Below are 23,403 nucleotides of genomic sequence, written 5' to 3'. Positions count from 1 at the left end.
ATGGAACCGAAATTGCCTCTGGACCGGTAACACATTCCACAGCTGAGGTGACACTTGTAGGTCCGGACGGCCATCGGGAGGCAGTTGTGTTTGATGTAATCAAGGCTCCACAGTTTCAGGTTATTCTCGGAATCCCTTGGTTAGAGACACATAATCCTCGAATTGATTGGCGGGCGAAGAGAATAACCTTCCCGGATTGTGCACAAACCTGCTACCCAGAAAATCTGAAGATCAGTCTAGCATCAGTAACCTCTGTCTCCATGCAACTACCTCCGGAATACCAAGACTTTCAGGATGTCTTCCAAAAGGAACAGGCCAACACGTTACCTCCTCACAGTTCGTACGATTGCCAAATCGATCTGGTGCCCGGTGCACAACCCCCTTGTAGCAGGATTTATGCCCTTACTTAACTGGTAGAATCTGCATTTGAGACAATATTTAGATCAATACCTAGCCAATGGTTTCATTCGTCCGTCAAAGTCTCCGGCATCCTCGGCTTTGTTCTTCGTGCCAAAAAAAGAAGGCGACCTTAGCACTTGTATCGATTACCGCGCATTGAACCAGATAACTGTTAAAAATCGTTACCCTCTGCCTTTGATCCCTGAACTCCTTGACCAGGTGAAGGACGCTTGCGAATACACCAAGTTAGATCTCCGGGGGGCTTATCATCTGGTACGAGTAAAAGAAGGCGACGAATGGAAAACGGCCTTTCGTACAAAATATGGACTATTCGAATACCAGGTGATGCCTTTCGGGTTGTGCAACGCGCCTGCTGCCTTCCAATTCTTCATGAACGATGTCCTTCGGGAACTCATCGATGTCTGTGTTGTTGTGTATATCGATGACATTCTGGTGTACTCCTCTTCGGAATGAGATGACAGAAAACATGTCAGGGCCGTCCTAGAGAAATTGCGCCAGCACAAACGGTTTGCAAAGCTGGAAAAATGCGTTTTCCATACCACCGAGGTTGAGTTTCTTGGATTCATCCTGACACCTTAAGGGGTCCAAATGGACTCACGGAAAGTGGATGCCATCCTCAAATGGCCATCACCTAGTTCGGTGAAAGGTGTCCAAAGCATGCTTGGTTTTGCCAATTTTTATCGCAGGTTTATCCCGGAATTTTCACGTGTGGTGCAACCCATCACTGCACTCTTGCGGAAAAATAAATGTTTTGAATGGACCGAGGAAGCTGAACAGGCCTTTCAGGAATTGAAAGCTAAATTTACGTCCGCACCTATTTTGAAACACCCGCGTCCCGATCTCCCATATATAGTCGAAACCGACGCGTCCAGCTTAGCCATGGGAGCTGTCCTGTCTCAGAGAGACCCCGAAACCAACCAACTGCACCCCTTAGCATTTTGGTCCAGAAAGTTCTCGCCGCCGGAGATAAATTATGCAATCACCGATAAGGAATTATTAGCCATTAAGTCCGCCTTTAAGGCTTGGCGGCATTATCTTCTAGGCGCCAGGCATACCATCACCGTGATCACTGATCACCGAAATTTACAATATTTAAAAACTGCCAAGGCTCAGTCTTCACGACAGCTCCGATGGGCTTTGTTCTTTGCTGAGTTCGATTTTGTAATCACTTACCGTCCCGGCTGTAAGAATGGCAAAGCGGACGCGCTATCTCGAATTGGAATGGGAGAAATGGACACAAACTCAGAACCTGTGCCGATAATTCCCGAACAAAGAATTTTGGGGATAACCACTTTACAAACCCTTGAAGACATTCAAGCACGGGTAAAACAATTCCTGGACTCTTCAGCCTTGCAGGATTGGATCAAAAGGGGGTCTTACTTTTCAGTCAACGATGGCTTACCTTACTTCCAAGGACGGTTATTTTTGCCAGAAAAGGAATTGCAAGAACTGGTTATTTCCCGTCATCATGATACTCTGATGGAAGGACATCCTGGCATTGCCAAAACAGAGGAAAAAATTAAACGACAATTCTGGTGGCCTTCCTGGCGAAAGGATATTAAATCTTTCGTGATGTCCTGTGGAGTTTGCGCCCAAAACAAAAGGTAAAAAAACAAAACCCGCCGGTCTTCTTCAACCCTTAGACATTCCACCAGCACCTTGGCACACCTTGTCACTAGATTTTATCACGGACCTGCCCTCTTGTAATGGATACAATACTATTCCGGTTGTGGTGGATTTATTTTCCAAGATGGCCCATTTTATTCCGTTGAAAGGATTACCTTAAGCTTTTGTTCTTGCCAAGGAATTCCTCGAAAATATCATCCGTTTGCATGGATTCCCATCCATACTAGTCTCCGATCGCGGAAGCCAGTTTATTTCTCATTTTTGGAAAAAGTGTTGTCAACTGGCACAAATCGACGTAAGACTCTCATCCAGCCACCACCCACAGACCGATGGTCAGACGGAGAGAACGAACCAGACCCTTGAACAATATCTACGATGTATGTTGCACCAATCGGAGGGTAATTGGAAGGTGTACGAGCCTCAGGAAAGGTCTTGGGAACCCAGCGACCACGTACATGCACCTCGGCTAGTAAAAAGGTTCCATCGAAATTTCCCAAACAAACCGAAACCTCCAGAGGGAACGACCTTGGGAGGGCCCTTGGGGGGAGTGCTGTCATGATGCCTACCCCCGGAGCACCAGGCCAGGCCCAGCACCCCCGGGAGCAGGCATCATGCCCCCGGGTAAAAGCCCAGCGTCCCCTTATAGGGGCTCTTGGACTCTGTCCTGGCGCGACATCAGTCCTGGCGCCATAGGCGCCAGGCTCATAAAGGAAAGTGTTTGGTGCACTTACCTGATGCAGACCATGCTGCATACTCACCTGATGCAGACCATGCTGCATGAAGACCCAAGCCAAATGAGGCTTAGGAGGGACTATTTTACTGAAGGGACTATTTTGTTACTTGGGTGGGGCTGTGGAAGAATACTTACCTAGGACTTCTTCCAAGGCTATTTAAGCCACGCCCGGACAGCCACACGTGCTTCGCGTTGTTCTGCATCCCAGCAGCTGAACGCTCACCGTGTCTGCTCCTGCCCCTGGACTCCAGCCACGCCCGCCTCGAACCTGGAACACATGTAAGGAAAGAAGAGAAGAGAAAGGTGAAAACCAAGAACTTATTCAAACTTCTTACCTGCATCCGGAATCTTCACGCCAGCATTCTTGAAGAAAGACTTCCATTTAAAAGCATCGCGTTGCTTGCTGCAGCGCCGCGCTTCACTCACCTGTCCTCGAGACATCTCCCGGCTCCATCGCGGCTGTCAGCGCACCGGTCGCCACATCTCTGCACCTAGGGGAGAGAAGAAGAGACAAAAGGTGAGCAGAGGGAACACAGGAGGAAAGCCGAATTTTCAGCCATAATACTTACCAGCTTTTCTTGGTGAACCATTCCACATTTCGGGTCGGCGCCGCTTCGTTGGCAGGTACCGCACCCCGGCCCCTATGGGGAAAGGACAAAAGACATTACTGGGGAATTATAAAGACATTTAGAGGGGTCACCCTCATCACTAACTCACCTGATTTTACCATCGGCAATTTAACCCCTCAACGCATCGCCTTCGTTCTGCACCTGAAATAAAGGACAGATCACAGGTTAGGAAGACAACATAAAAAGAGGCTCACACTTGAACTTTTGAATCTTCATACTTACGGCGTATCGCTCAGAAAAGTCAAGTGGATTTTGCCAGCGCCATTCTGAAAACCAGTGAAATAACTGGACGAACGCGCGCCCCTGCACCAGAAGCAGGATGGAGAGTTCATCCTTCCAAACCATAAGGTGAGCTTAAACCGGGGGTTTTGGAGGAAGTCAGAGAAGAACGAAGGGTGAAAGGGGGTAGCAAGCACACTATTCTGCAGACAGTTAATCCCCTTTCTCATCTGCAGAAGGATATTCCTACGGGCCAGACAAGCAAGATTTGGGGCTCCTGTTCAATCGGTGGTTCGAGTTCTGCGCATCACGCTTGAAGAGGCCACAGCAACCCAGACTAGACCAGCGCCTCCGTTGGAGCCAGGTGAGCGTTACAGCTACCCACTGCTTTTGTGTCCCAGGGTTAAAGTGGTTGACCAGAATCCTCAGTTGGGAGGCCCTATAATATGTATAGAAGTCCGGAAATCCCACCCCACCATCTTCCTTAGGTCTCGTTAGGACATTGTAGGAGATCCTGTGTTTTTTCCCTCCCCAGAGGAACCTGAGTAGGGTGTGCTTCATGGACTGTAGGAACATGGCCGGGACCTGGGTGGGGAGCATCTGGAAGAGGAATAGGAATTTGGGAAGTACCACCATCTTGATCAGGTTGAGTCGTGCCATCCACGAGAACCCCGAGGCTGCCCACCTCTCTATATCTCTTTTGACCTCCGTCCACAAAGGGGTGAAATTACTCGGGAAGAGGTCCTTTGGGTCCGGTGTTATTTGGATCCCCAAGTGCCGGAATCCCTCTCTTTGCAATTGAAAGGGAAGGCCCTCCACATACTCCCTCTCGGTGTCCGGTAGTCGACCTCCCATGAAAGCCACAGATTTACCCAGGTTGACCCTATATCCCAAGAGGCTCCCGTAACGCTCCAGTGCCCGCAACACATGAGGGACCGTCAGTGACGGTTTGGTAACATAGAGGAGAGTGTCGTCGGCGAACAGGCTGATCTTGTAGTGGGATCCGCCCATCTGTACTCCAGTGATAGCCTCGTTGTTACACACCGAGATCGCCCAGGGTTCCATGACAAGGGCGTATATCAGGGGGGATAGTGGACAGCCCTGTCTCGTGCCACGCTCCAGGGGAAAGGCATCCGATTCCATCCTGTTGACAGCCACCCTAGCCGTAGGGGCTGCGTATAGTGCAGCCATCCATCCCACCCATCTATGACCCATCCCTATTCCAGAGAGGACCTCCCCCATGAAGGCCCAGCTCACCCGGTCGAAGGCCTTTTCTGCGTCCAGGGACAGCAGGAGGAGCCCCTCGTTCCGGGTTTCCCTTGAATGCAACACATGGAGGGTTTTGCGCATATTGTCCGAGGCTTGTCTGTTTAATATAAAGCCCGACTGGTCTGGATGGACCAGGCGGGGCAGGCATCTCTCCAGGCGAGTGGGCAGAATCCTGGCAAATATTTTAGCATCTAGGTTCAAGAGGGAGATGGGCCTATAAGAGCTGCGCTCTGTGGGGTCTTTTCCTGGCTTGGGGATCACCGAGATGAGTGCCTGTAAGAATGTGGGGGGGGATTGTCTCTTTACTACGAATGTGGTTGAACAATTTGGCTAAGGGTTCCGTCAGAATGGGTTGGAATTGTTTATAAAAATCAGCCGTGTAGCTGTCCCCTCCGGGGGCCTTCCCTGCTTTGAGTCTCTTGATGGCTGCCTCCACCTCCTCCCCCGTTATGTCCCCTCCAAGCCCTGCAGCTCGGCCTCCGTTAAGCAGGGTGGCCGGTGTTCTTCCAGATAAGCCCGAATCTCCTCCAGCGATTCCCCCTCCTGTTTTGTGTACAGGTCCCTGTAGAAAGTTGCAAAGGAGCCCACTATCTCTGCCTTTCTGTTGAGAGCCCTGCCCTCCCCATCTTTAATAGGTCCGACCCTTCTCTCCAGTCTACAACCCCTAGCTCTACGTGCCAGTAGGGTCCCCACCCTGTCCCCCTTTTCGTAGTACCGTTGTCGAGTGTATCTCAACTTCTTGATCACCTCCCCAATGAGGACCGTGTGCAAGGCCTGACGTTTTTCGCACATTTCCGATAGGAGGGACTCCTTATCAACCCCCTCCTGGGTGAGCCTACCCCGCAGGCTCTTGAGTTCAGCCCGTATCTTGGTCTAAATGAGCCCTCTCTCCCGTTTGCGCCTAGAACCCTCGGCTATAAGGAGACCACGGAAGGTGGCCTTCGCCGCCTCCCACACTACCACCATGTCCGTCTCCCCATCATCATTTGTCTCGAAATATGCCTTCATTTCGCCTCTGAGGAATTCCCTGAAGACCGGGTCCCTTAGGAGCGTGTCCTTACACCTCCACCGGGCCGACCTGGGGGACAGGGGAAGCGACCAGTCCACCACCAGAAACTCGTGGTCGGACCATGTTATTGCCTCGACCCTCGGAGCTGTAGCCACCCCGCTCCCCTATTTGGAAGTCAAGAGGAAATCGATTCTAGTGTAGGTGTGGTGTGGGGGGGGAAAAGAATGTATATCCCCCGGGCTCCGGGTGTGTCGTTCGCCAGACGTCCTCCCAGTAGTGTTCCCTCAGCAGGGTCTGGAGCGTTAGATTGTCCTTGGTGATCCCTCTCGGTTCAGTCACCCGTGCCATCCACCAGTCCAGCCTGGGGTCCAAAATGAGATTGAAGTCCCCCCCAGTATCATGGCCCCCTCAGCCCATTCATCCATTACCCCCAGGATCTGGGTTAGGAAACCTATCTGGCCCGAGTTGGGAGCATAGAGGGTGGCCAGGGTTATGCGTTCCCCTTCGTATGTGCCCTTGATCCCAGAGAACCTCCCCCAAAGCCCCTCTTGGTCTCTGTGTTGGTAAGATGGTGTCCTGCTCAGGAGAATCCCCACACCCTCCTTCTTCGAGCTCCTGTGGGTTGCCCAGAAGTTGGCGCCGATGGCCTTCCCCCTGATGGGTGATTCCCTCCCCTGTCTGTAATGGGTTTCTTGGAGGAACAGCACCATCAACCGCTGTTTGCGAAACATGTTACTGGTCAGGGACCTCTTGTTTTGGGAATTGAGGCCCTTGACATTGAGTGTGCCTATCTTACCTTCAACCATTATCGTCTAGGTAGTCCGCCTCTAGATTTACCGTAGTGTAATGCTTGCGTATGGCACGTTGAAAAATATAGGATTCCTGTTCAAACTGGCTAGTCCCCCCACACCCCTGCCGACCCCTCTAAACATCCCCATTTTGGCCTTGATGATGGTCGCTCGCCCCCCTTCTCCCCTGCTCCTTTCCCCCTCCCCTCTCCCCCCCGTCTTGAGGCGTTTGTCCATGACACCCGATCTTCTTCGGGGACGGTCAACGAACCACCAAGGACTCTACCCCAGCCCCGGGTAGTGTAAGCATGTTGATAACCCATTCTCTATTTAACCAGAATGAACACGTGTGAACCTTCAAACAAAACGTATGAGACGTAACTCTGTTCCCGTGGTCCCCGTGTCCCCAGGCACAGGCCAGGCACGGAGGTCCGTCGAACCAATCAACCAACGTTATAAAAAGTTACAGTTACTTCAGGTGGTCCTCAGAGGCCGATGATGGGTTCCCGTTTTTTTGGAATTTGCGTGCCCCCTTAACCTTGGTCTTGCCGCTAGGTTGACCTAGTCTGTCGGGGCCCCGTGGTGAGTTCCTGGCCTCGCCCCCCGCTCCGGCGGACGGGCCTGCACGATCTCCCACCAAGTCATCGGTGGCCCGCACAATGTCCTCCTCCGTCACCAGGTGGTGTCTTTCCCCCGACCACTCGAATGCCAGGTAGAAGGGGTGACCCCAATGGTACCTGACCCCCTTACCCTGCAACCATCTGGTTAGGGCCCCACATTTCTTCCTCATTGCAAGGGTGAGGGCAGAAAGGTCCTGGTAGATTGCCACCCTAGAGTCTCCGTATTGGATATTACTGAAGTTCCTTGCCTTCTCCAGGATCCTGGCTTTGTCTCTATAGTAGTGTAGTCGAGCCAGCACCGACCTCGGGCCCCTGCCACCATTGCCGGCCCGATGCACCCTATCAAATTTAATCTCGATGTCAGCCTCCTCCCCATGACGATTCTTAGAATGTCGTGGACCTTGCCCTCCAGTGCCTGCGGGCTCTCCCCTTCGGATTCCACAAGGCCAAAAATGCACAAGTTGTTCCTCCTCTCCCTGTTCTCCATGTCCTCCACCTTGAACCGTAGTTCGTCCTCCCTGCGGTGTATCTCCTGAAATCTGGCCTCCATTTGCGTCTCCAGGATCGCCGTGGAGAGCTGGTTGTTCTCGACTCCCTCCACGCGATCCTCCAGGGTGGTGACCTTGGTGGTAAGGTCTGCCAATTTAGCACCCATGTTGGTTCGAATCCTGCGTATCTCCTCCAAAATCATCTGGATGTTATTTTGGATGGCTCCCAGGTCGGGAGGCGGCACCGATGTAGACCCGGCGGCCATTTTGTCCCCTCCAGCTGCAAACTGATACTTGGAGAGGGCCTCCTTCCAACTCATGGGGTGTTGGTTGCGGCTGAGTGTATGAGGACGGACGCCGGACGGGGGGGCGCCTATGGTTGCGCCAGCTGAATAACTCGAGGGGTTCAACGCCAGTGGAACGGCGGCCTATACACGAAGTCCCGGCCCGAGGGCCTCTCACCTGGCGTGTCTTCTCCGGTACCCTCTCCAGCATCCCCGGCTGGGTTCGGTATGGGCGCGCTCCCGCGATGGCCCAGGCTGGGGAGTTCTGGCGTACAGTTGGGAGGGCCTGGTATACCCCTTGGGTGGGTGGGGCGTCAGGGTGATGCGGTGCTCTTGCGGCGCCTCTGGTGTCCTCGTTCAGTGTCGAGCGCGGCCTCGTGCCTGTTCCGCGCCACCTCGGCCCTTCTGGGACTGGGTACCAGGGGTCCCGGGTCCAGTGGAGCCTCCGAGGTCCCCCAACTCCGGCCTCTCCTCGCTCCAAGTAAGTACTCCCTCCGTAGGTGTCTCCGCTCCTGTGCTCAGCTGCGGCCTCGGCGAGCCTTGGCGCGCACCGCCTGCGTGCTGTTCAGGACCGCGGGGGGAGGGGCCGCGGGGACCCCGGATGGTCAAACTCGGTCTGTGGGCGTCGTAGAAACTTCTGGTTTGGACCCCCTGGATGGGCAGGGGTTCACACGGCCTTTCTTGTGATGCTTGCGAGAGATGGGCACCTTCTTCCTGCTAAACTCCCCCAAGTCCCGGGGCTGGGTGCAGAGCGGTCGGCTCAGGCGGCCATCTTGCCTGCGCCCCCTAGTGGCCTCTATTGCCCGCTTTTATTGCCTGCTCCTCCCTGTCTCCACTCATCTTCAACCTATATGTTGAATCCCTTGAACAGAACCTTAGAGAACACAACATCCGTTTCCACCAATAGACAGACAGCACACAAATATACTTCAAAATCTCATCCCCCTCTCCACATCCTCAAAAGCTGTCTCTCCACCATGACCACCTGGATGCCCACCCACTTCCACAAGCTCAACCCTTCCAAAATAGAATACCTCCTCATCTGCCCCACCAGACACAATCCCAAATTCACCCCTTAGATCAAAGAACTTGCCACGGACAACCCACACATCCCTCTCCACACCTAAATCTCTTCCTTCACATACCATATAGCTGCTGTCACCAAAACATGCAATCTAAAACTACAATGCCTACCTAAGATTAGACACATGCTTCCTCCTGATTACTTCCACGCTGCAGTGAAAGAACTAGTTCTCGCCAAACTGAACTACGGCAATCCTCTCCTCACTGGACTCCCCAGCAGCAACCTTGCCTCCTGCAAGCTATACAAAATGCAGTAGCCAGACTCATTCTCCACCTACTCAAGCATTCACACACCACTCCAACTATCGCCCAGTTCCCCAAAGAAATGCCTTAAAAGGACTCTGCACCCTCCATCACCACTTTTAAAAAGAGCCTCAACCTTTTTGATCCTTTTAAGGTGCTCCCAGACCCTCTAGGTAGGACCAGCGCTGAATAGAAATTTGAATAAATACCTACTCATCACCCAATAGGTTCCTTCTAACAACCATCAAGCTCTCCTGGAACCTGAGAAAGAGAAGGGAGAACCTTTCTCAAAAGCATGAAAACAGTCTCTTACCTGTTTAGTTTTCAGCCCACCACCCTGTGCACTCATCCCAGTCGGGCAATAAGGAGCCTGCGAGCGGAATAAATACAATTCTATGGCTCGGCATGGATGAAAGGGTTCATAGATAATGATGGGTACAAACATAAGCAGAAGAGACAAGGGAGGGCCCTGCCATTCTTTCCGGTATGAAGCAACATTCATATTTTGAACCCTTGGTCTACTAAGCCCAAGAGACAGGTTTGGTTGGTGCCAGCAAATGGCATATCTTATTACCATAACAGGAAGGGTCAGTGCAGGCATAATGCAAATGAGTCGCAAAAGGCTTCCTGGACACGGGAGGGGTGACATGCTGGCCATGCATCATCTAGCCCAAGTGTCATTCTTTCCTCCGTCTTACGCTATGGCGCCCCCATTTTCTTAGATTAAACATTCTTGAACCTGAGAGCCACCTTTCACTCTAGTTCTCACTTTTTACACAACTCACCAGGTTGCTACAGATAGCCTTTATCAGAGGGAACCAATATGCCCACAACTCAAGCCACTTATAACAGTCTCTTGAGGACCCAGTCTGACATGGTCTTCCTTTGGACCCCTTTTCCCTGGGTTCATCAAGTTTATGAACTATATCCATGCATGAGAGTTAGGCTGCAAGACTTCCTTGTTTACAGGTTTGGCTGTTTTGACTCCTTCGTAGTATGCACACTATTTGGCAGTGCTTGAGGTCCATGGGCATTTTATGGGTGCACGAGTTGCAGTGTCACCTTTACTGGAGTAATAAAAAAAAGTGTTTTTCCAAATCTCATCTTTCTTTTGCGGAGTTCAGCTTTGATCATTGTCATTCCCTTGGTGCTGGGACATGGTGGAAACGCACAACGTAACAGCCACAACCGCTGGTAGCTTTGGTGTTTCTATTGAGGGCGAATAATCTCCCACGTGGTTATGCTCTAGGAATGTACCTAGAGGAGGCCTTAAACCCACATATTTGCTGGTATTTTGAAATTTCTGCTGCGAGACTGAGTACAACAGGAATATTTTAGTTGTGCAATCTTTACAATGCCAAGAAGCAGCCAATTCCTTATGGAGTGTTTCGTCAATGGCCAGAAGTTAGCAGTTGAGGGAGGAGGACCACGGAAGCACCGGCAATGTTAATAACGGTGCCGGTGCTTCCGTGAAAGTCTGAGGGCGGGTGCCGTTCTGCCCGGCAAATCAGACCTGCTGGGCGGGAGGGCACTCGCCCCACAGACTTTTACTTTGCCGGTCCGGAAAACAACGGTGCCGGTAAGCTTACGGCACCATTATTTCAGGACCGGCAACGTTAGAATAAGGCCCTATGACCCTTACATCTTTGGCCTACCTTGTGAAATGTGCCCCCTACCCAGCAACTAGTTTATTTATTTTACTTAAAGTATCTAACATGTTGAGAGATTGCAATGTTATCTCGTTGGCTTTGGGTGCAGGAAGAAATCTGTGGATTTCAAGAAGCTCCCTTTTAAAGGTCAGATGCAGAAGGATGTTTAGAAAATGGCATACTTTGTCTTAGCCATGAAGAAGTTGCACTCACCCTGGAACCCTATTAAGTAATGACTAGTGGAGCGATAAAGGTTAGTATGCATAATAGAAGATGGCAAATGTGTATTAATACACATCCACGTAGGTGATGTCATTATTCTCCTCCTTTTGAATTTTTCTGGCATGGTTATTTGCTGAATGGTGAACATTCTGTGTGCCTCTTAATTGTAATTGGTTACATATATGGTTGCCAATATGGCAGCCATGGAAAGAGCCCAGGTCTGAGACTTGAGAGAAGAGTGTTTGTCTAACGAAAAAATTGTCATTTAAGTGTGTGCCTGTTTTGTTTACTATTTCAAAGATTATTACTTGTAATCGTGTGATCTTAATTGCTGTATTTTTTAATTAAAAATGTATTACGTTTAAATACAAGACATATAAACGTACACAAAAACATGAGCAACTATAAATAAAGAAGAAGCTGAGAGAGAAAAAATAAAATAAAAAAATACTTTCAACATAAAGACTTCCCCCTCCCCCAGAAACCATGTGAAGGCTAATCACTCCAGGCCCAATTCCAAACATCTGCTCCAAATGTCCTCAAAAACCTTGTGGTTTTTGTTGTTACTATTTCAGGATAACTCTCTGTGTGGGAAAGTGCATACATTTCTTGAAACCATAAAGTTTTATTTGGATATTTGGTGGACTTCCAATCTCTTATAATAAGCTTGTTTGCCACCAAAGAAGCCCTGAAAAGCCAACTCATTTGTGTGTACGACAGATCCTCCAGCAAAGCATAATCTCCCGGAATCAGTGTTGACACCATAGACTAAATTCACAGTACCAGGTTCATTTCATCAGTAATTTCACTCCTGAAATTCTGGACCTTGTTGCAGTGTCATATCATGTTCCTCTAAGACCCAGTCTGCAACCCCAGCATGCATTGGAATCGCTTAGACCTTGTCTGCACATCATATCCTGTTCAACAACCTGATCTGTTTCACTTTTCCAGCCAAGTTAAAAGACATTTGGGGTATATTCCTACAAGTTGACTCCCTTCAGTCATTTCGGAATCAAGGCATCTGGACCACGCATCTAGGAGCTTTGCACTCCGTTTTGTTGCACCATTCATTAGCTTGTAAACTGAAGAGGTCATATGATGTGGACCCCCATGCATGTAATGGACTCTTTTATATCATAGTGTGCAATCTCTCCATAGAGGACATAGTCGATCTCAGAGATCTATATTCTCCATATGTACTGTCTTTGAGGCCTTTGGCATCTCCGAGTTTGTTAAGACTGCCAAATCCCATTCTCATATGAATCTCCAATCCATCTTCCCAGGTACCAATTGGGCCAGCATAACATCTTTTTATTTATCCTGATAGAAGGGTTTAACCATATGTAAGCCCCCTTTGGAGACCTTGAACCCTGGTTTAAAAATGTTGATATATCAATCCAACACCTCCTCAGGAATTCTGTCTGAGCAGAAGCTTCCGCCTTTTGACCATTCCTAGAAGTCAACAACGCAGCAGGTTCTATAGAACTGTTCATACTGGTCTCAGCCACTGCCCATCGTCCATAGAGTTCTCTAAAAAGGGCAATAAATATTGGGGGTTTATGATCCCATAAAAAGGCCTGAATCATCTTATCAATTTCCCCCATTAAGATATTGGAGGTCTGAAGGGGAATCATGTTAAGAATGTAGTTGATACGCAGGTCGCCGTCATCTTCAAAACATTGACATTGCCCCATAAGGATGGTTTAAGGGAATCCCATCTTGTTAAATCCAATGGTAATTTGTCAACAGCCCTCTTCAAATTCAAGGTCATCATCTCATTCTCATTACTTGTTAACTAAATACCCAAGTATAGCATTTTGTCTGGACACCATCAGAAACCAGGGGTTGTCAAGTCAGATTTCAAGCATGAGAGAGAACAAGGCAAGGCCTTCAGATTTGAGCCAGTTTATCTTATAACCAGATACGTGACTAGACCTAGCTATCTGTTTCGTTAGGGCTGGTATTGAATTGGAGAGATCCTTTAATACCAACTGTAGGTTGTCGGCATACAACTGTAGCTTCTGCATCACACCATTGTATTGGACCTCCATGAGCGTAACAACTTTCCTGATAGCAATTGCCAACGGTTCCAATGGCAAAACAAACAACAAAAGTAAAAGAGGGCAGCTCTGCCTAGTTCCTCTTCACAACTTAAATGCATCTAAAAATAGACCATTAGTCATTATTGCTGCAGAAGGGCCTGAATAGAATAGTTTAACCCAGCCAAACATTCCCATCCATAATTCATTTTCTCCAGTGTCATAAATAAGAAGCACCAATTCACTTGATCAAACGCCTTCTGTGCGTCCAAAGAGAGTGCTGCTACCCCTGTCTGTAACTTGCCTCTGTTGTCAAAGTCAGTACCAACTTTCTCATAATTGTCATCAAATGCCTCCCTTTAATAAAGCCTGCCTGGTTAGGATTGACCAACTTAGGTAGTATTCCTTCCAACCTAGGTGCCAAAACATTGATAATATCTTGCTATCAGAGTTAATAAGGCTTATAGGTCTAGAATTCCTCACTGTAGTAGGCACCTTATCCTTTTTTAGCAGGACTGAAATTCGGGTGAGACATTCTGGGGAAATAACGTACGGCCCTACATTGATCATTGATGAGTTAAGGTAATTTTATGAAAACCTTTATACTGAATTGCTTAATAACAACATAGATGACACCGCAAACTACCTTGAGGAGGTGACTCTGCCAAAGCTAACTGGTGAAGAAAAAGCAGTTTTAGACTCCGATTTCCCATTATATGAACTAAAAAAAGCTGCATATAGCCTCAACTTAGGGAAATGCCCTGGCCCAGATGGTCTTCCGGCTGAATTTTATAGGTTAATGCCAGACAGTGTCTTTAGTCTATTGGGGGATATGTATAGATTGTGTAAAACAAAGGTACACTTCCAATGTCGTTGAAGCATTTATTGCTGTGTTTTAATGCAGTAGTGGGACATTTTTTGTTAATGTTGCCATTTCACTTGGTGCCATACGGCTTGAGAGCAGAGAGGAGAGGGCTGTAAGAAGTCTTATTGTCCCTCACACGAGCTATGATGCCAAGCGGAAGCCAAGATATCTATGGACAGGGACCAAATACCTGTTCCAGCCCTCTCAACCAGGACTGTAATGCCATTACAATATGGCAAAGACACGAACATAGGTAAAAAAAAAAAAAGAAAGCCGTTGGAAAAGGTGCTTGAAGCTTTAGAGTGAGCATTGTCAAGGTGGAATGTTGGCTACAGGTGACACTGAGCATTGATGTGGAATGTTGGGAGAGAAACTACAAGCCTTGTAACAGTAGTTAAGGCTGTTTGCTGCCCCCTTGTTTACAAAAGCTCACCAATATGCCAACGTTTTAAAGTAGTGTTAAGCACCACATTCAGGGGCGGGCCTAGACGTTAATGGCCCGTCGGTCTTGCTCAGGCCTCGCCAAAGGCTCAAGGCCGCCACACCTCAAGCCAGCCCCTGTATGCAGGGCATAAAGCTACAAACACCTAGCTTCATGAGCAGGTTGCCAAATCATTTATTTACCTCTTAGAAATTATGTTATTCCCTTTGATGGTTGGGTGTGTGCAGTGGTGCACCCATGGAAACGCAAGAGGTCTTGAAGTGAGTCCCTCCTCGCTATCCACGGTGACATGGTGGAGGCAGCAGTATGGCAAAGTCCATTTCTGGCAGGAAAGTGAGGTGTGGGGGAGAGGCATGCCGGCAGGCGGCATGTCCCATTGAGTGGGGACAGGGAGGCCAGTGACCAGCACATGAGGTAGCAGCGTTCAGCTGTCCTGAAAGGCAGGCTTATACCAGTGGAGTTAGCCCGGCATTCCAGGACAGTGTTTGGCTGGCACCCCACTGCTAACCCCATGCTGGGTGTCGATGCTTGCTGTTGTTATACAGAATTTATTAGTAATACTTTTCTTAGTGAACAGAAAGCATATGAAGGCAGTAACTGCACTTATGGAGTTGCATCCTGGCCTATAGATACTACACCAGGCATAATATGACTTTGTTGGGATATATAAGGCTGCACTTGCCATATTACAGCCAAAACCTATTGGTTTTGTCAATGCTTGTTTGCTTATGTTGACATATGTGTTTGCTGGGATGGACTGCATATTTGGACCGGTTATTTAAGATATTTTATTTGTCTCGTTCACAAGTTGTCATCTTCATTTTTCCCACCAGACGTCAACGAGTGTGACATGGGTGCCCCATGCCAGCAACGGTGCTATAACACATATGGCACATTTATCTGCAGGTGTAATCAGGGCTTCGAGCTGGACCGGGATGGTTTTACCTGTAACGGTAAGCGAGCTTGAATGGTCAATACGTGTCCTTTTGTCCCCCCAAAGTGAACTACGCAACCAACACCAGGTGTAATATACTCTGTTAAGTCTGTTTGATGAAGCACTTATGAAAAGAAAGAAAAGACAGTTTGACAAATGGTTTCTTTACAATATGCACAGATACCAATAATAAACTACCATTGGCAAAGCTATTAGCTTTGAAGGTCTTCATTGCATTTTACATTTAGACATGATTTTATGTTGGCCCCCATAAGAAACCTTCCCTAACGTCTGACCTATCTCTCTCCTCCGTTTCTCTCAAAAATCTTAGAAAGTCTATTCTAAAATACCTTCCCATCTTAATCTTCGCTCTCTTCTTTCCATGACCCAGTCTGGTTTTCATCCAGCTAACTCCACAGAAACTGCTCTCCTCCACGTTGCTAACTGACTTCTCGCTGCTTGACAGAATAAATCCTCTTGTATTCATGTTCTCCTAGATATCTCTGCTGCATTCGATACTGTGGACCACCCTACTGTCCTCACTGCTCTCACCTCCCTTGATATTTCCGGTCCTGTTCTTCGTTTGTTCCAACCTTACTTTGCTGAAAGCACTTATTCAGCCTCTTGGCCCAGCCACACCTCTTCTCCTCTCCCCCTTCTCTATGATGTTCCCCAAGGTTCAGTTCTTGGCCCCTTACTCTTCTCCATCTATACAATTCACTTTGCCTCACTTATTGAATCTTTCAGACACTCGTGCCATTTTCTATTCTGAAAATTCTCATATTTCTTTTTCTTTCTCCTCCAACGCCCTTCGCTCCTTTTGCTCCTATTCCTCCCACAGTTCAATCTTGAGTGACCTCTAGTTTTTTGTATCTTAATTCCTCCAAAACAGAGGTCTTCTTCTTCCATCTGTCCTCTTCCCACTACTTTTCTCCTAGTTTTTCCTCACTCTCCTTTTCCACAACTGCTTGCAACCTTGGAGCCACATTTGACTCCTCATTATCTTTTTCCCATAATTTCTCCATCACTGCTCAGATCTACTGGTACCAGCTTTTCAACATTCAATGTGTCCATCCTTTTCTATCTTTTCATGCAACTAAACTCCTTATCTCCTCTTCAATCTTTTCTCAACTTAACTGCTGTTCTGCCCTCTTAGTTGGCCTTCCTTCCTCCCATCTCACCCCACTCCACTCCAGCCAGTGTTTAACTTTGCCATTTGTCTTCTTTTTCTGTTACCTGCACAGTCCCCTGTTTCCCCATCGCTCCTTTCCATTTCTCTTCTTCCTTTTGACTCTTGGCTCGTATTTCACTTTAATTTCTAGTGTATTGAAGTGTTATCAAGTTCTTGCCCTACCCTTCCTCTCCTCTCTGATCTCTCTCTCCTCTCCCTCTTGCCTTCTTTGCTCCCAATATCTTCATCTTGTCCCTGTCCCCAAACCCTCTGCCCTCCCTCTCGCTTCTGATCCTTCTCCCTTCTTGTCCCCAAAATCTGGAATTCTCTCCCACCAGACATTCATTCTTCTCCTCTTTACATATTATTTTGTTCTCGGCCTAAAAGCCCACTTATACTGATCTCTTACCGCCATCTGGTTGCCTTCTGTTTACATACCCTATTTTGTCGATTTAAAATGTTGTACTTTCTTTTGTAATTATTGTACAACTCTTTGGCAAAAACGCTATATAAATCCCAATAAAACACATAAAAACTCCAGCATGCAAGCTGAAGTGTTTGTTTTACATATTAGAAGATGAGCTGTTAGTCTCTGCTGACTGATTTAAATACTTCTAATATTTTAAATGAGAAGCTGAGGCGCAAAGCCTGCAGTTTATAGGGCCTGCTACGAAGGCCCATAGAATTGTATTGATCTCTGAAAACTCCCAGCATGGCATCATCAATGTTACAACACACCTTTAAGCCCCAATAACCCATTTTTATTTATTTAATAAACATGGAATGACTTACAACAACACATTTATAGATATGGGAGGCATTCCCGGAAGGGTGTGTGTACAATAGCACAAAGATGAGAACAAATTGTGAGCCAGTTTATAAGTGTGTGAACAGAGTAGAGCATAGAAAAGGGACAAAACAAAAAAGGTTACATTAGCCTATTAACCTAGGGGGTAAGTGCTTCAAACTAAATAGGAGTACTGTACAAATTTACAGAATTGCATTAGTATGCAGCACTGGTGGGTGTGGTGTGGTGGGGTGGGTGGGGTAAAGGGCAGAGGGTGCTACCTCTTTGGCAAGTAAGTGACATTTAAGCCAAGATTTGATGTCAGGCTGCCTTTGATTGTGATAGGTAGTGGTTTCCAATGGAGCGGGGCGAGTATTGGTAAAGAGCAGGAGCAAAAGGTTGCTCAGGGGGTATGGGTGTCAAGGTTAAGTGCAGAAGAGGAGGGGAGGGAATAAGATGGTGAGCAGACAGAGGTATAGTCGGACAGGTACTGAGACGCAAGACAACTGGTAGCTTTGTAGGCTAGGAAAAGGCACTTGAAAAGGGAGCAGATGTGCATCAACCAGCATGGTGTTGGTAGGTATAAGTGGGGGACGATCTGGGTAGGTTGTACAGAGTGCAGGTAGCAAAGTAGAGGGCAGGTTGGGAGGGTCCCGATTCCCGCTGACAAGGTCCAGTCCAGGACCCTATTGCATGCCTTCACCCTTTCTTCTGACTCTACCCCCTCTTCTTCACCCACTCTAGCCGACTGAGTGCATTTGGAGAGGAAGTTAACATTTGCCTGGTGTTTCCTAGCCCTGTGCTCCATATATAATGTGTATGGCTGTAAAGAACCACCATAGGATTCTGGGGGTTAGTATTGTTGTTATGGGCCATCCATCTTAGTGGGGCATGATCAGTGACTATTGTCAACTGGCAAGTAATACCTCAGGCAATGAAAAGCCAATTTGACAGCCAAACATTCTAGTTTGATGATGGGCTAGATCTTCTCGCTTGGGAACAATTTCCAGCTGCTATAGTGGCACGTACTGTTTCTCCCCATCCTTGATCTGTGTCAGGATTGCCTCTAAGCCAACAAGGGAAGCATCTGCTTGCAGAATGAACTTCTTTGAGAAGTCTGGCATGATAAGGAGCGGGCTTTGACAAATTTGGGGTTTAAGTCTTTCAAACGATACTTGTGCCTTCTCATACAAATGGACTAGGATAGGGCGTGTTTTCTCGAATGTATCTGTTAAGGGTGTGGCTAATGAGGAAACATTGTGGACAAATGTCTATAATACCCCACCAACTCAAGGAACGCTCAAATATCAGTTTTTCGTCCTTGGGCTGGGGCAATCATGACAGCTTCCACCTTGCTGTGATGGGAGTACACCAGGCCATTCCCAACCTGGAATCCCATGTATTTTGCGGATATCTGGACCAGATGTCATTTTAATGGGCTGGACTTCTGAGCGATTCTTCCATATGTGCCTTTAGAAACTCCCAAATAGAGGCCTGTCTCGAATAGCACCTTCCCCATTGGCGAGACCACCACCTCTTTCTCATCTCAGTACAGGTCAAAACCATTCGCTCTGACTGTAGCCCTTGTTGGTAATCAGGCGGTCTTGTTCTCTGTATCCCACAATGGCATGTGCCACAGATGGCAGTACAAACTCCCAGACTCAAAAGGATGGTTTATGGGTCTTTATCTCACGAATAGAGAAAAGTATAGCTTTTACTGTGGATAGGTTGCAGGCTTGATTTGCTAATAGATTTTTGCTTCCCTCTCTCAACCTCCCGTGGCTTCCCTTTAACCCAACGCTTCCCTAAAACCTAGGTTTTCCAAACAACCGATCTGCAGCACCTACTATCTAAGGCCAGATGTAGGTGGGGGCCTATCCGATTCCCTCTGGGGGTACTTCTAAGGAATCTCCAATATACCACTCCCCAGGACGACAAGATTGAGGCGGTTCTCTAATTTGTGCCAATGTCAGACACCCTGACCCTTTTTCTCCTTCAGTCCCTCCCTTTCTGTCCTTTCCCTGATATTACTCCCTCTTTTCTACTCACTGTCCCACTCTGCCGTTTATCCTCACTCCATCTTGTCATCTCCACTCCCACTCTCCTACTATCCCTCCGATTTCCACACTCTCCCTCCACTCACTTTGCTCCTGATTCCTCTTCTGTCCTCTCTCCCAACCCTCATCTACCTTCACCTGTCTTCGCTCCTCTTTCCTCTATCGAACACCTTACCCTTCTCAATACAATCACTCTCTCATACACACACGCTCTCTCTCAACATTCACATGTCACTTACAAAACGGTACTACTCTCTTTCATAACACCTCACCTTCACGCTGCCACCACATCCTCAGCACTCATCTCCACTGCCCTTCCTCCAATTTATCTCTGTTCTATTTAATTAAAAAGACAGATTTATTTTGGTCGATTTTGTGCGGCCCTCAAAAAGCTGAAAAAGGACATGGCTTTTTCTTTTATTCGGAAGTTTTCACCCCTGATCCACCCCTTTCGTCCTTGTTACCCAGCTGAACTCCCCCTACCACATACACACACGAAAGGACAATTTAATTAATTCTCCCTCTCTCTATCCCTCCCTCCAGTGGGTTACTTGACACACTTGATTGTTCCACAATGTTTATGCAGTCTTTAGCATTACACCGACCAAGTAACCACTTTTTGTTTCATTCAGTTCTTTATAATTGCAGCATTCAATTGGTTTCATTCAAACCACGACTTTCCTATCACCCAACATTTACTAAATGTAATGTTCCATTGAATTTGTCAGGATAACACCTTTCATTCGATTTGAAACTGTAGTTCTAAGCTGTGCCGACTTGAATAGAACCTTTAATTTAGTTTGGTATTCAATAACTGCAGTTAAGTTGTGCAGCTCCTTTCATTTGGTTCAGTATTTAATAAAGACAGTTTTAAGGGGGGTGGGGGGTTAGGTGTGTGTGGGGGGGGGGGGTCACTTACCGGGTCTCTGCAGCTCCATTCTCTGGCTTCTCCCCAAGCGGGAAAACCAACTTGCCTGTTTGCCGGTGCTCCACTACGCAGACACCATTCTTCGTGCTTGGCTCCACCTATGCACCCTGGCAGCACCCGCTGCACTCCTTCCCTCACAATGGTTCCCAGTCCTGCAGTCACTTTGGCAAGACTCTTGGGATCTCAGTCGGCATCTCAGCGTTTCGCTTTCTGCTTCCCAGCACAGCAACCTTCTCTGCTCCTTCTGCGACTGCTTCTCACATGTGCTTCTGATTTCCATCTTTTATACTGTTCGCTACTACTAACAGGCTGCAGGTGAAATGAGATATACTCCATTGCCTGACCCTGCTTAAGCCTATTAGTGTGACATGCCTGATCTGTATTACTACGTGCCTCCAGACAAACTTCTACGTCCCAGTACCAGAATGGTGTTTATAATTGGAACTCTGCACTACTCCTAGTTGTTTCTTCTTCTCAGTCCTTAAAGGAAAACGACAGGGGAAGATGGGATAAGATTGGGTATAGCCCATAAGGCTAAGAGAACCTCCCTCGCTTGTCCACCCCCAGGGTTGGAATCCAAAAGCGATTGCCTTTCCTGGCCACCTGAAAGGAAGATCCCTCGGGAGTAGATGTGTGTGTACCTTCAGGTTTCTCACAACTTTTACACAGGTGTGAAGTTTCAACACCACTTGTTAACACCACCCCCTGTCTCCACATGTTCTAATGGTTGTGTGATGTGTTTCGGGTTCTCGTCACATGGAGTGGTTTTCCTTTTTGCTAAACTAGGAGTTGCTTTCCAGTATCGTGCATATCTTGTTGTGCATGCCTGCCCTCTATCTTTTTGCTCCCTTCGTTCATGCTGGGACATCTGATAAATGTGGTGCTGTCATGAAAAAGAGATCTCACTGGCCCGAAAAAGATAGTCAGAGGCATTGTGTCTCAGAAGTTGGTACTGGTAATTCCAATCAAGGCACATGAGGGGGTTTCAGGGACTGGGGACCTCCCACTCCCCACCTCTGGGACAGGGCTGGCTCTGGTTGCCTGGTAAACCCCTTGCCCCAGGTTGGGAGGGGTCACTATTCACCCCTAAAAGGGCCCAGTACCAGACCCTGTCACATGTCCTACAAGACAGAACTTGCTCCTAGATATTAGAGATCCACTGCCCTGTGATAGGCAGATAACATGCCAAAATAATGGGTTTTAAGAGAAGGGAACCAGACATTAGAGCATAGTAATAATGGCCATCCCTAGACCCACACCAAGGTAACAGTATTTCTACCCCTCTGGGGCATAGTATTACAGAATCACAAATGCACCTATCACAGTTAATTGAAGGTTGTAAAATGGAGTAAACAATTCCAAAGACAGCCAGAGGCTACCAAAGAATCCAGGCACACTTTAGCAATACTAACCAGTGCAGTATACTTCAGGGGAAATAATTACATTGTTACCAAAATGTGTTGCAGTTTAAACATGGATTCACTATTGAAGAAATGGAGAGCATGAATTTAAAAAATCATTAATCACTAGTGTGTACTAAAATTCTACCTCTTATCTTAAAACTCACTAGACCCAAAATGTATACAGGAAAAATATCAAGAATTTCAAGTTGAGCAGAGTGTTCCATAGAAATAAACGGGACCATCATTAGCCCATAGTGTGCATGGGCAGAAAGCAGGTAACTCAGTTATAATACACAGGTGCAGGTTCAGCGGCAAACTAACCCATGGAGGACCAGAATAGACCCCAATGAAATGAAGAGATCTGGAGAAGTACTTGTCATCTTTTCCAGGTGCAGTTTACTGTATCCAAACAGCCAGGGACTCAAAGCCCAGAGCAAGTACAACTAAACTGGTGGGGGGAAAAAAAGGAAGAAGTTACTTACCGGTTACTCCTGTTCTCCAGCATTGGTATCTTTCATAGATTCAGATGCTGTGTGAATATTCCTTGTCAGGCTGGGAATTTACATTTAGATTTTAAAACTGCAGTCATCTTAGTTGCTCTATCAGAGTCATTTTTGGGTCATATTGCCCCACAGCAATAGACGGTACTCCCATAGCTCCACCCCTGTAGGCAACCTTTAGATTTGGCAAGCGCATATGAACATGGCAATATGAGGCAGCATGGGACAAGCATGGTACCAGGAGATGAAACAACAGATTGTGAATTCAACAGTAGAATCTTTATTAATTATCAGGATGGGTACAATGCCGAACTTGCTCTATAGATATGGTGGGGATTTCCCTACTTAAAGACCCTAAGGAAAATATATGTCTGTTAGTCTAAATCTAGAGTGTGTCTGTGTCAAAACCTATGGTTGCCCTCATGTCTAATACAGAAATGTAGTGTAGGGTTATTCTAACTAAATAATGTTCAAAATAAAGTCTGGAGCAATCTCTAGCTCTTTTTCCGAAGTTCAGGATACAGTTCCAATAATTATAGGCTTCAAATGTTACTTCAAGACTTGGGTTTCTCTTCCCCAAGCTTCAAGCATTGGTTCACAAAACAAAGTTCCAATATTCAGCTCTATCTTTTTTTAGGGTTGCTTTCACAATTCTCCTAGATTTGTTGGGGCTTCCTGGTCTAGGTGCAGTTGACAGGCTGCACGGCCCACCCACAACCGGTTGCGCAACCAGTTGTCCTTGCCCCAGCTTTCTGTCACCTTGACTTAGATTGCTTTGGTGTTTCACAATGAACTTGCAAGACTTAAAAGTCCATAGATTAATGATTTCTCTCTTTGGCTCTCTTTTCCAACTTCCACTTTGTTGACTTTGATTTACAGCCTTAATTTCTATTTGTTTTGCTAGTTCGGTATTTGGTTCACACTTCACTGGCTCCCCTCGGGTGCTCATTCACAGCTTTCATTCTCTTTTCAATTGTATTGATCGTTCGTATTGA

At 47.4% G+C, this 23,403-nt stretch overlaps 1 protein-coding gene across 1 annotated transcript in view; it reads left to right on the top strand.

Moving 5' to 3' along the window:
- Positions 1–23,403, top strand: part of EFEMP2 (EGF containing fibulin extracellular matrix protein 2) — a 304,335-nt gene that overhangs the window by 183,663 nt on the left and 97,269 nt on the right. Inside the window, exon 7 of the mRNA XM_069645012.1 lies at positions 15,462–15,581. Coding sequence (XP_069501113.1) covers positions 15,462–15,581 — 120 coding nt within the window. The remainder of the gene's footprint in view (positions 1–15,461; positions 15,582–23,403) is intronic.

The sequence above is a fragment of the Ambystoma mexicanum genome, chromosome 2p (genome assembly GCF_040938575.1).
Source record: "Ambystoma mexicanum isolate Mex_15411 chromosome 2p, UKY_AmexF1_1, whole genome shotgun sequence".
In the NCBI taxonomy this organism is placed as follows: domain Eukaryota; kingdom Metazoa; phylum Chordata; class Amphibia; order Caudata; family Ambystomatidae; genus Ambystoma; species Ambystoma mexicanum.
The sequence above is the reverse complement of the archived record's forward strand: the minus strand, read 5'-3'. Positions and strand labels throughout refer to the sequence as shown.